General features: G+C 36.9%; 1 protein-coding gene across 2 annotated transcripts; it reads left to right on the top strand.

Moving 5' to 3' along the window:
* The first annotated feature begins 4,852 nt into the window (after positions 1 to 4,852).
* Positions 4,853 to 12,984, top strand: LOC149779872 (small ribosomal subunit protein uS2m-like). Of its 2 annotated transcripts, XM_089936285.1 has the most exons (3): positions 4,853 to 4,930; positions 7,898 to 7,984; positions 12,285 to 12,984. In XM_089936285.1, exons 1-3 carry the CDS (start codon positions 4,873 to 4,875, stop codon positions 12,941 to 12,943), a joined length of 804 nt encoding a protein of 267 aa, XP_089792411.1. In that variant the 5' UTR covers positions 4,853 to 4,872; the 3' UTR covers positions 12,944 to 12,984. The 2 variants fall into 2 exon arrangements, with proteins under 2 accessions (XP_089792411.1, XP_089792413.1); XM_089936287.1 differs by lacking the exons at positions 4,853 to 4,930; positions 7,898 to 7,984 and adding an exon at positions 8,094 to 8,171.
* The last annotated feature ends 951 nt before the right edge of the window (positions 12,985 to 13,935 follow it).

Below are 13,935 nucleotides of genomic sequence, written 5' to 3'. Positions count from 1 at the left end.
CCTTCGCGTATTGATACCCAAATAACCGTTCAGCAAGAGTCCGATTGAATCGTTCAACAATTGCCTGATCACGATGTAGCGCAGTATGACCTCGTCGTATCGCGACGCTATGATGTTTCAGCGTTGATAAAACAGCGCCGCGAAATTCATTGCCAGGATCAACTTGTAATAGATTTGGCCAGCGCAGAGGACCCCTTCGGTAAATCCTCTCAAACGCATCGGCTACTTCAGTTGCTGACTTTGTTTTTAACGGCTCCGCTTGTTTGTATCGACTCGCAACATCAACTACGGTTAGCGCGTATTTGTAACCGTTGTCATGCGGCAGAAATAATATGTCAGCTTGATGAACTTCATTGGGTACGGTAACATCAAAGCGCGAAAAGTTGATTTGTTTAGGCGGTGGTAGATAAATTTGCCATATAGCCTGTTTGGATAACCAATTAGCCGCAGTGGCCTTTGTTACCTTTGCAGCGCTTGCAAGCTTACCAATTGCGGCCTTTCCTTTCCAGTATCCTCTCGGAGAATAATAGATGGATTCCATGTTGTTATTATAAACGCTAGCGTTTTCAATTACCAGCGCGAGAAGCTCCGCTTCCAATCATTAATTTACCTTTCATAGCCGATTTTACCAACCATGAAGCCAATTTTTCTTTGAATGATTTATCAGGAATAGCATTTAACGCGTGAATTAATTTTACATCCGCGATATGACGCTGTTGCAAATCACCGCTACGATAAGCTATATCATGTATCCGACATGCTTCGTCGATAGCGTTTATTGGATACTCACCGGGTCGCGGCTGATTTTGATCATTGAGTCTGATATCTAATCGTGTTCCGGGGCCACAGTAGCTATATCCTGGGAGGTGCTTTTCTCCTGGATACTTTGCCCACGGTGTTCCGGGGAGTTTTGATAACTTGGCTGCAATATCACCTCCTCGCTTTTTTTTAAAACGTCTCCGGGTCTAGCAGAAATAAATCTAAATTTCTTTGTACCGCATTGTACACACTTACCAGTAAGCGCCGATCTGTTATTTCTCGTTGTAACGGTTGTCATATCATTTGTGCCAGTACGCACTCTACACTTCACACAATATAGATCCATAATTTATGTATAGAGATATGAATATAATTGATTTTTCGGCGACTAAAACGAGAGAACCAGTTAAGCATGTTGCAGCGTTACCAAACTCGATCCGGATGATTATCATCGGACCATCTGGATCCGGCAAGACGCAATTGTTACTCAATTTAATAATGAGATGGATGAAGTGGGATAAGTTGTATTTAATCGCCCCTAGCGTAGATGATCAACGATGCTACGAGGTGTTGAAAGATTTTAACGAGAATGCATCAGCGATCGCTGAAAAAAATGTTATTGAGTTTATTACAGATATCAATGATGCACCGGGTATTGATGATATTGATGGCGACGTTAACAATCTAGTCGTGTACGATGATGTTATGTTAGACAATCAAAAAAACCGAGCTAGGATATTTTCCATAGGCAGGCATAAAAACACCGACGTGATATATGTCACTCAACGATACACTCAGATTCCAAAAGTAATCAGAGACAACTGTAATATTCTTGCTGTATTCAACGGCGTTGATACACACACGCTACGAAATATTTGGCAGACATGGTGCGGCGGTGACATGGACTTTAATGGTTTTCGAAACTTTTTTAGTCATGCTCAGTCGACCCCACATGGATTTGTAACGATAAATTTACATGATCCTCGGACACGATATCGTATCGGACTTGACCAAATATTCGGTTAAATTGTAAATAATTTTCATTGTAAATAACTTCTTAGCAGCAGGGGGGGAAATGACATCGACGCGGTCGTCGCTGTGTTTACTGGACGCTGACGACGCTGGGATCGGCTCGCAGAAAATGTATTAAACCAAATGACGTCACCGTCGTGTAGGATGGACCGTCGTCGTTTTTTTTTTACCAGGCGCTGACTACACCGGATCCGCTGAGTGCAGAAAGTAATAATTAAGCAAAATAACGATTGGACAAAATGTCCGATTCGCCCCCCCTGCTGCTTGTTGTCATCTTGTTGTTAAAGCGTCGCATGAACTGGAAGGAGGCAGAACTTCCTCAAACCCAACCCCTCAAACGCTTATTGATTTAACATTGAAGTACGTTTAATATTATACAACATACCTATTGAATTTACGGACTCTCAACTACCCGACGACGTGGTGCTCGCGTTGATCTAAGCAGGTATACCACCAAATCGAATTTAACTACTTTTACCAGCCGGGTTTTTGTATTTGTTGGCCCAGGTGAGCTTGTGACTTTTTAAGCTCGAACTGGTAAATTACAAATGTCTAACGTGGACATTCAAAATATTCTTGTAAGTCTCAAAGACGCTGTTCCAAAAAACCTGTTTGAAATCACGAAAATAGGAAGAATTGAAGACTCGCGTGTCAGCTGCTTTTATTGAAGACTATGTTGGTACCTCTTTGGTGTTTATCATTACATATAAGTAACTGACTATGACCATAGTGATGAAGTTGCAGAATCATCCGACGGAGTATTCGACCTATTGACAGCGGATGCTAACATTAATGCTGCTTTTGTTCCTCTTGAATGTCTGTGTCAGAGTGATGTTACCAGACCCTCGTGTACATTCAAATGTAATCTTGCTAATTGTCAGGTAGAACTTAATATTTGGAACCAATTTATTGCGACAACAGCAACCAGAGGTCAGTTTGGTGTATTGTTTTATGCACCACCACGTGCGAAAACACCTTGGGATTATTTCTACAATAACGAACTTAAATTCACCGCTGCATCCACCCGAGTTACGTTCACCAATGAATATGTTACACCAACACTGACTCCGTTGCGTCAGAAAGATCTCGAACCTGTTATTCGGCAAGGTCGCATTTGATCGGGTAAAATATTTTGGACGAAGACGAGAACGATCGTTTCAGAAGTCGTTTAGTAGTGTTTTATATATATATATATATATATATATATATATATATATATATATATATATATATATATATATATATATATATCTGTGTGTGTGTGTGTGTGTGTGTGTGTCGCCAATGCATTTTGTGGAATCTTCGAGGCAGCAACAGGTCTGAGTGTGACTGTAATCATGGCAACAACAATCATCATATGCGTGTCTGTTTGGCGAGAGAGATATTGTTTATGGTTTATCAGTAAATGATATTGATAAATGATATGTTGAGAGTTACATTTGTCACAGAATTATTAAAGGAAGTTACAGCTTTGCATTTTAGCTAATATTTTGTATAGGATTGTGAGATATTTCACTTTGTGTAGTTTTTTTAACTTAATTAAATACAGCAATGCAAAATTTTAAAACTGTAGAACAATGGAGAGAGAGAGAGAGAGAGAGAGAGAGAATAGTTAATGCCATTTTCATCGTAAATCAACTTCTTGTAACAAGCCCCTCCAACTTAAATATCAACAAACAAATCGAGAGCATGGTGTGTGGATAACCCCTTCCTCATAAGTACAAGTACACAACATTAAAGATGAACGTATAAAAGGATGGCAATGTCGTGGAATAAAACTAGACTACCAGAGATCTAATACAATGTCATTTTCCCATCGATATACACAACGTTTTTATGCCAAAGAAAATAGTCATAATGTTGACGAAACCTCTTTTCTGCATTTTATCATTTAAAGAGAAATAACTTCCTAATCAAGCAAATACACATACTTGTGGGAATCCCAAACTGCACTGCTGAAAATAATACACATAATATTGTCCGCGCGTCTATTGAATCTGATCCTGATAATCTCACAATATTAAACTGATACAGGTCACAGATAATTCTTTTGCGTTAAGAGAGTAGTGCTTATCAAGAGGCACCTTATCCCCTGCAAGTTGTTGTAGGTAGAACTGTATGTATTTAGCAAAAATTAAAACACCATGGCATCAAGTCAATAAAAGGAGATAAATCCACCTGCTTTCTTGTTTTGGAGATGGGGGAGCTGCTGCTGTTTGAATTTACTCTCTCTCTCTCTCTCTCTCTCTCACACACACACACACACACACGAGAAGGGTAACAAAATAATTTTAAAGCGGCTGGAGAAACAAGGTCAAACGGGAATGTAATGTTATCAGCACCCATCTAACAACTATCAAACACCTTGTTTCAAAGCACATCACACGTCCATTTTTTTTCTTTCTACTTCGCTTACGTTATTTCTTCACTGGAATGGATTCTTCTGCTGTTTCTTCGATTTGTCTTGCTTTTAAGTTGCTCTGCTAACACGAGTTCTTCTGCTTCTTCTGCAAGAACTTTCTAATGTCGACATAACCACCAGTTCGGTGTAGTATTGATAACAAGAGTTGTAAGACGGTCGCAATATTGGAGGTTAGCTTGGTACTACTTTTCATTTAAGACACCCTTTCTTGTAATCATATTTCGTACTTTTTGCGCATATAGTGTTGTTGGTAAACGATAATGTCCGTCCATCTGTCCGTTAGTTGGTTCTCATTGCATGATGAACTCGAGCTACACCCAATGGAAACTGGAAATATTGACTATATTTTGGTACGATGCTTGAAGACGAGATTATGGCAACGAAAGTTTGGAATCCTGATTGCTGCTACCTGTGTGTATGTGTGTGTATATATTCCTATATAAAAAAAATCGTATTGTATAATTTCTCTGACTGAGCATTCATTAATCTCAGATAATGGCTTAAATTGGGAAAATACTCGAATAAGAATTAAAATATTGAGAATTTCAACTGTAGTTGAGGCAAAGATGTTGGAGAACTATCTTCCGGATTGATGAAGTATAGGCCACATTGTACGGTTCTAGTCAACTGAGTCGGAAATTAGCTTTTCTTTTCCGGCAATGGCTTCCCGTTTGGTGACCTCGGCGAGTCGGAGGGCGAGAAAGTTGAATTTAAAAGGTGTTCCTTGTTGTAATTTCCACTTTTTAACATTAATAAATGTTTATTTATGTTATATATTTTACTTGCATTAGTTATCAGTATGGAATCTACTATTTTACACGTTCAATTACGCGTGGCATTTTTTGCACAGGAGTCACCTATTTTCGCTTATACCGGCATTAACTCTTGAAATTAGGTTTATGCAGGCTTTCAAATGGATATATTTTACCGATCTTTTCCAACTTTTCATCGGTCCTCCTAGTTTCCCATACTTTTCTTAAAATCAGCTCTATGTTTCGTACTTAGAAAAGTTATTTGATCCATTTAATGTCCTATAATATTCGCACATTGTTTGTTTCCTTCTAAGGCTTCTTATCGATTTTATAAACCTAAAGCATCAGGTATAAAAAAAAAAATGACCCAAACTTTGGCATTCCATTCATCAATTTATAATTTATAATCTGATTGTCACCAGGGTTCCCTAACACTCAACTTATTGGTGTTTCAAACCAATGGAAGCTCTCAATGCAAACAAGTTGATAGGCTGCTCATTGTCCTTTTTTGGTTTCTAGAACAGTCCATTTTATTTAAAACTCTGTTATCTGTGTCCAATATTTGCAATTTCTAGTTTTTATATTTCTAAAGCAAACTGAGCAAATGAAAATGAGGAACTCTTGTATACATTTGTTCCAAGAGATGTAAGTCCAAAATTTATTAAATTATTGAGATTGTCAGAGATGGGAAACTACATCATACTGCTGGTTAAAAACAATGGCTTGCCCATGAAGTTATGGTGACCATGTTACTTTAGCAACTCGTTTGATTCAAATGCCAATAGTTTGACAGTTCTGGGACCCCTGGGTGACAGGTTTGAAACTATAAATTGATGAATGAATTTACTAAGTTTTGTGCACATTTGTATCCTTGATGCCGTTTGTTTTTAAAATCTGTAGAGGGTTACAAACAAACAGAAGGGTATGCAGATACTATAACCATTATAAAGAGATTACTTGCCCATCAGTTCTGTCTTATCAGTAATGTTTTAAGGCAACATCTGGTACATTGATATAATGAATACACTGAGGCAGTCTGGTCCATCAATTTGTTATGCTTCATGAGTAGTAGAGACTGAATACTAGTCTAATCTGATCTGCAGTTAGAGGTTGGCTGCTGAATAGTACTAATATCTGTACCAGACAAGGCTCAATCTGAACCTTTTCAGTATTTGCAGCATTTTGATTGTTGTAATATTTCAGCTAACAAAAGTACTAACATTTTAAATGATACTTAGTTATGAATTGTACACGCATATTATAATGTCATTTTTATTCAGACATCATGGGGGGGGGATTTGTAATAAATATGATAAAGTCTGTTCTACTTTTACATTTCATTTTAATTATTCAGAGAGTTTTGTCACTGAAGTTTCATCCCCATTATTTTAATTTTACCAGTTATAGCAATTTGTATCTTGCATGTTGTACACAGGATAGATATACCGACTTTTATTTTTACCATTCATGTTACACCCATGCACCTTACAGTGTATGTTAGGCTGCTGCATCTGCAAAAAATAGAATTTCTTTAGCACTGCATTCACCGCAGATCACTTAATTTTTCCAAATCAAAAAAGTTATATGCTAATGGAGCAAGGTTTGGTTTGAAATTTATAATGTATGAAGGGATTAAATAATCTTTTGCTACACTAACTGTGCCAGGTAAATACTTTCAAAGTGGTGGAGTATAATTCATAATGGACCATATCAGACTATGCTATATTTTAAATTCCGAAATAAAATTGTGCAAAAATGTCACGAGCAAGAAATTTCAAGTTCATTCTTTTTAACTAGCAATTTCAGAATTGTTAACTGCGCCAGTGGCCTAGTATTCAGCATTGTCATGGATACATGAGGTTGCAGGTTTGAACCACAGCCGAGTCATACCAAAGACTTATAAAAAAATGGTACTAACAGCTACCTCGCTAGATGCTCAGCATTAAGAGGTTAGTGTTACAACTGGTCGGCCTGGTGTCAGGATAATGTGACTGGGTGGGACATCATGCTACATGTCTGTGGCATGATGCCCCAGTGCTAGACATCACTATAAACTGACTCACTGCAGATATTGTAGTGATATAACTGAATTTTTTTAAAAGCTACGTTAGAAATCCAAATCACACACACTCTTTCAGAATTGTAACAAGCAAAATGCTAGCTTGCTAGTGGCAATTTTGAGCACTTACATAGGGTCATGGCATCCTGTAGAACATGGAACTTGCAAACCTTAACATTCACTGGCCATGCAGTGTCATAGGATCTTTTATTTGCTATTTTGATCCTTAACCAGCAGTTGGATTAAAATTTAAGAAAAAAATGAATGCACACTGATGTCCTCCCCCCCAATAATAGAGTATTGCCATGTTTCTTCTTCCATTGTCATGGCAAATTTATTTATTTAAAATGGAATTATTTAATCTAATTAAAAAGATAATGTAATGCAATCAAGGTCAATGTTATAGCTGATTTGGTTTTAGTTAAAATTTTCAGTTTACATTTCCTAAAGTACATTGAGAGATTCTGTTCAAACATTGCATGAAATATTATAAAGCAACGATATTCATTCCACAGAACACGTGCTAAACCTTTAAACTTTTTGGTCAATGCTGTGCATTTTATAGTATGCTTAGGGTCAGCAAGCAGCGCCTGTCATTCTTGTTAATACAGTTGCAAATATTTTGGGTTGAAATAATATAGAAGCAAACGCCATTGATTGCATTGTTTTTGCATGTACCAGGGATTGGTATCAGACCATTTATTTTATGGCTTGTGCCTGTACCAGAAAGTGGTACCAGTCCATTTATTGCATGGCTTTTGTATAAACCAAAGAGTGGTACCAAACCATTAATTGCATAGTTTTTGCATGTGCTAGGGAGTGGTATGAGATCATTCATTCTGTACTTATTTATTTATTTGTTTATTTATGCAGATATTTCAAAGATTCAGCGATGTATCACTGGAGATGTAAAGCAAATATCAGCCAAAGTTCCTGCTCCAGCTCAAGCTATGATTAAAGGTGATTATGCATTTCAAGCTATGATTAAAGGTGGTTATGCATTTCAAGCTATGATTAAAGGTGACTAAGGTAACTTCATTTCAAGCTATGATTCAAGGTGACTATGCATTTCAAGTTATGATTAAAGGTGATTATGCATTTCAAGCTATGATTAAAGGTGGTTATGCATTTCAAGCTATGATTAAAGGTGACTAAGGTAAGTTCATTTCAAACTGATTCAAGGTGACTATGCATTTCAAGTTATGATTAAAGGTGACTGAAGTGACTGCATTTCAAGCTGTGATTAAAAGTGACTATCGATTTCAAGCTATGATTAAAAGTGATTATCCATATAAAACTATGATTAAATGTGACTGCATTTCAATCTATGATTCAAGGTGACTGTTTCAAGCTGTGATTCAAGGCAACTAAGGTGACTGCATTTTAAGCTTTGATTAAAGGTGATTTAGGTGACTGCATTTCAAGATATGATGAAAGGTAACTATCCATTTCAAGCTTTGATGCAAGGTGACTATCAGGCTATGATTCAAGGTGACAAAGGTGTCTATGCATTTCAAGCTTTGATTCAAGGTGACTGCATATCAGGCTTTGATTCAAGGTGACAAAGGTGTCTATGCATTTCAAGCTTTGATTCAAGGTGACTATCAGGCTATGACTCAAGGTGACAAAGGTGTCCATGCATTTCAAGCTTTGATTCAAGGTGACTATATCATGCTATGATTCAAGGTGACAAAGGTGTCTATGCATTTCAAGCTTTGATTCAAGGTGACTATCAGGCTATGATTCAAGGTGACAAAGGTGTCCATGCATTTCAAGCTTTGATTCAAGGTGACTATCAGGCTATGACTCAAGGTGACAAAGGTGTCCATGCATTTCAAGCTTTGATTCAAGGTGACTATATCATGCTATGATTCAAGGTGACAAAGGTGTCTATGCATTTCAAGCTTTGATTCAAGGTGACTATCAGGCTATGACTCAAGGTGACAAAGGTGTCCATGCATTTCAAGCTTTGATTCAAGGTGACTATATCATGCTATGATTCAAGGTGACAAAGGTGTCTATGCATTTCAAGCTTTGATTCAAGGTGACTATCAGGCTATGATTCAAGGTGACAAAGGTGTCCATGCATTTCAAGCTTTGATTCAGGGTGACTGTCAGGCTATGACTCAAGGTGACAAAGGTGTCCATGCATTTCAAGCTTTGATTCAAGGTGACTATCAGGCTCTGACTCAAGGTGACAAAGGTGTCCATGCATTTCAAGGTGACTGCATATCAGGCTTTGATTCAAGGTGACTATACAATTCAAGTTTAACAATTGTCCTTCCTCAGAGATACAACTGTTTTACAGAGGACTAAGCAGGAGTCACCTTTTACAATTGGGGAACTGTTTTGGATTCCAGGAGTTTTTCCTTAAAGAAAACCACTACTTCCCATAATGACATCTAGGATTTTATCTTTTTTTGGAAGTAAAGACTGACACACGTTTATGCACGATTCCCCGTTTTTAGTAAGCATGATATATGTGGAATTAATACAAGATAGACACAGCCCATTCAGATCAAATGATGTAAATTAGGCCAGTTGTGCCTGCATATCATAAAAGTTTGTGATGTTACAGCTGAGGTCTTTAGCTTTTTAAGAGTGTCTTTTATATCAAAACTTTAAGTTCAGTTTGAAGGATGTACCCTTTTTTGCCTCAACATTTGTTTTGTTTGCCCTTTTTAAATACCTCCATTTTCTCAGCATTTAAAGCCTAGATTGTACTGATATGCTATTAAACACACACACACACATGGTGTTATGGAAGTACTTTACTTATCTAGATAGAGGCAGTGGAGGGCTCTAGTTGAAGAAGAGCAGTCTATTTCTGTCCATCTTCAAGTTCCAAAAGAACAAACATGTTTGATAGTACCCTGCTTTTTGTAAAATCAATGCTTCCTATGCAGTTATTAATGACGTGATCATTACATTATGATGCCTAAGTGCAACATAGAAATGTGAACTCTTCAAGAGATTGGACAAAAAAAAGAAAATTGTGACTTATGTCTCGTCTTCAGTATTGTTGTTGTTGTGGGGTTTAACGCCATTTTTCAGCACACGATAGGCTATACATGGCGGCCAGTATTATTGGTGGAGGAAGAACCTGGGAAGACCCGAAAAGAACCACCAACCCACGAGAAGCTACTGGCAAGCTTTCTCACATACCCATATTGGCTGAATCCGAGACTCGAACCAGCGCAGACAGAGGTGAGATGGCAGTGATCCGTAACGGAGAGCACTTTAGACCACTTGGCCACTCGGGGCCCCCTCTTCAGTATTGAAAAAGAAAAATGCTGGTTCATTTTTAATAATCACTGTAACAGTCCTATAAACCAATGAAGTCAACTAGAGACTGGTGAAAATCTTTGGCAATTTTCTGTAAATTGGCAGTGCAGCAGAAAACCGATGTGATTTCAATGTTTAATTCTGAAAATTGACTCAACAATTAGTGCTTTTTGTTTGTTGGAAAAAAAGAGTCTGTGATCTTCAATCTTTGCAGATTTGATGGAAGTTTAAACACTTGTTCAGCTCTTGGTTTATGGACAAATAATGATGACTCTTTTCTGTGTAATTGCTGTTGCTATGGGATAGACATTCCAATAAATATAACAAGAATGTGCATACAGACATATTCATTTTTATGATTTTGGATTGTGTGAATCCTTGGCCGTGGGTCCATTTTATCCACTGCTCAGTGATAAGGCCTGAAGAAAAACCATTTTCTTGTTGGTTTTAGTGCTTGTGATAGAAATTGAGACTGCAGAAGTCAAGGAACAAAATGTAGAACATGTTCAGCAACTAAAATTATATACAGGACTGGACAGATCCTAAAATGGTTTGCTTGCCTAGAATAATTTTTTTTGTTGAAATTGCACAAACATGTGAATTTTTCCATCATATTCTATACAAAATGCTAGGTAAGTTAATATATAAATTTATTTGCCAATCAAAATGTTAAACTTTTGTCTAGATTTTGCCTTCCCAGAAAAAAAGGGGTCAGTGACTTGAAACAAATTCATACAGGTACTATGCAAAAGATTTTACTGCATTTCTTAAAAGAAAGAAGAAGAAGAAATATTAGAATCCAATCATTTAAAAAATAGAATATATGACTCAAGAGTTCATGTTTGTCTCTTTTGTAAAAAAAATTGATTTTGCTTCCTTGTGTTAATCGTAGGTACAGTTTACTGAGTGAATATGAGGACTGCAATTTCTCATGACTGTTAATGGTATTGATGTCTTCCTTATGCATTTCCAAGATAGCTGGTGTTCTGTAGATAAACCATTACCAATGTAAAAGTCTGCAGACAAAACAAAAATCTATAAAACCATTTCAGTACTTGAATTGCATCTCTTTGTTCCGATATGTATTCAGCCTTTTTTATATACTGCCTTCTGCATTATTAATACATGGTTGCATGCTGCTTTCTCCGTTATGAAGTCTAATCAGGTGCCCATGTTAGTAATTTATTAAATTTACAAATCTGCAGACTCTACCTACCTTCCACCAGTGTCCAATCCTGTGCTATTTATTTTCCCCAGCCTGTTTGCAATAAGCAGGGCAACATCACTTATAATTCCAACCATTTACCTTGTTTTATTTTTTATCTATAGATTTTCAGTTGTTTGTTCTTAAGGAGTTCTACTTGGTATACATGTACTTATTGGTCATCCATAGAAGGTATGTCATGTACATAACTGTTTATTACTATAGTTTAGATTGTACATTATGTTTCACACAAATATAGGCCACAGTTCAAGGTATTGATTTCACAGGCAGTTTGCAAAAATGATGTATGCTAGACTTGTTTATTTATTAGGCTGTCAGCTCTATCACTGAAATGCTTAAATAGTTTACTGCATTCAGGTCAAGTATCTGTACGAGTCTGAATGAGGCCATTACATGTGAAACTTGGGAGTTTCTAAGAGATTTTTGACAGATAAAATCAAGCAGCAGGATAAGTTTTCACTATTTTTACAAAAGGTTTGCAAATATTTGATATGTATATCTTTTATTAGCCCACCTCTTACTTTTTTATATATCCGAGGTGGATCTTTTTTTTACGTAAGCTGTTCTTTAGAGAGATAATATTAATTTGTGAATATTCCTCAGAATTTGAAGAATTGCTTATTGTCTAGACAGATATATTGGTAATTGGGTCTTGAGATTCGTGGTCTATAGCAACCCCATAATCCACAAACATTTGTATCCTTAAAATAACAATAACAGTAAACTTGGCCTACATTTCATTTGTTTCAGATGAAGAGAAAGTTGATGACAAACTAGACAAGTCTCTTAAGGATCACGACTTTTTTAAAGTCAGAAATATGGTGACTCTGCGTGACCTTTTCAATGCCAGGGTTCATTTTGGCCATGATGCTGGTTGTCGAAATCCCTACATGACACCCTATTTGTTTGGCTCGCGACTTGGGATGGATATTTTTGATCTTGAAAAAACTTTGCCCCATTTAGGTGATGCATTGAACTTTACAGCTCATGTGGTGTACAGAGGAGGGATTGTATTGTTTGTAAGTAGAAATCGACAGATGATGCCATATGTGGAGAAAACGGCACATGACTGTGGTGAGTATGCTCACTGCCGTTACTGGTATGGTGGATCCTTTACAAATGCAGAACAACAATTTGAGATGATGACACGACTTCCAGATTTGGGAATATTTATCAACACTTTGAATAATGTCTTTGAGCAGCATCGTGCTGTCACTGACTTTGCAAAAATGTTGATTCCAACTGTAGGGATCGTAGATTCAAATTGTGACCCTAGACTCATCGCATATCCAGTCCCAGGAAACGACGATACCCCTGTAGCTATCCATTTGTATCTTAGGCTGTTTAAAGAGGCCATAATGAGAGGCAAGCAAAAGAGGAAAGAAGATGGACTTGAATATAAACCTTGAAATTTTATGTTGTAAATCTTTAATAAAATTATGTAGTAGCAGCTGTGTTAGTTATATGTCTGTGTGTGTGATTTTAATTTTTAACGTAGCTTAACAAATTTCAGTCATATCACTATGCAGTCTGCAGTGTGGCAGTTTATAGTGAAGTCTAGCAATGGGGCATCATGCTGCAGACATTTAGCATGATATCCCAAACAAGTCACATTATCCTGACACCAGGCCAACCAGTTCTAACATTAACCTCTTAATGCTGAGCGCCAAGCGAGGCAGCTGTTAGTACTATTTTTATAAATCTTTGGTATGACTCAGCTGGGGATCGAACACACATGTTAGTTATATATGCCTTTGCAATTAATTAATGTGAATTCATTTATATTTTATGGTACAGTAAACCCTGTTTGTGAAAGAGAAACTTATGGTCTGTCAAGATAGGTGGTCTCTCATGACAGGTCATAACACTATATATTCAATAAATCTATGCATTGAAAATATGATCTTGCAGTGGTCTCTCAAGACAGATTATACTTTTTTCTTCAGATTCATTTTGCGATCATAAAATGTTAGAAGTAGATCCAAGTACAGCCCTCCCAAGCTAAATCAAATGTTCACCAAATCTACTGGCTTATTTTAGCAACAGTAGAATAAAAGTATTAAATAGTCATCTACTTGCCTTGGAAGAAGTCTGACTGGAGTGATCTCTCTTATTTGATAAAGGGCTTGGTGCCAATTCCTGTTGATTGGAATTTAAATGTGATCCATTTCTGAAATTCCAACGTGTGCGTTTTTATGATGAATGTTGATTTGGGCTGGAGCATCAGTATTAATTGGGCTTAATTTGCCTCCAGCACAGCATGTGCTATCCATAACAAATTTGCTACTAGTGCTTGTGATTGACATTTACTAGACTATTTACATATTTCATACATATGTAAAATCAATATGAACTGGTTAGAGCTAACATGTTACTGATGTCACACTTAGGTGTGTATAAC

This window comes from Sinohyriopsis cumingii, chromosome 16 (assembly GCF_028554795.1).
Source record: "Sinohyriopsis cumingii isolate HCF-2022 chromosome 16, ASM2855479v2, whole genome shotgun sequence".
Lineage (NCBI taxonomy): Eukaryota > Metazoa > Mollusca > Bivalvia > Unionida > Unionidae > Sinohyriopsis > Sinohyriopsis cumingii.
Note: the sequence above shows the minus strand (reverse complement) of the source record. Positions and strands in the feature narration are given on the sequence as shown.

Bases quoted from the DNA above. Each gene is read 5' to 3' on its own strand.
- LOC149779872 (XM_089936285.1), top strand. From the start codon at position 4,873: ATGGCTTCCCGTTTGGTGACCTCGGCGAGTCGGAGGGCGAGAAAGTTG. The intron at 4,931-7,897 runs GTGTTCCTTGTT...TTATTTATGCAG, and splicing joins GAGAAAGTTGAATTTAAAAG to ATATTTCAAAGATTCAGCGA. The intron at 7,985-12,284 runs GTGATTATGCAT...CATTTGTTTCAG, and splicing joins AGCTCAAGCTATGATTAAAG to ATGAAGAGAAAGTTGATGAC.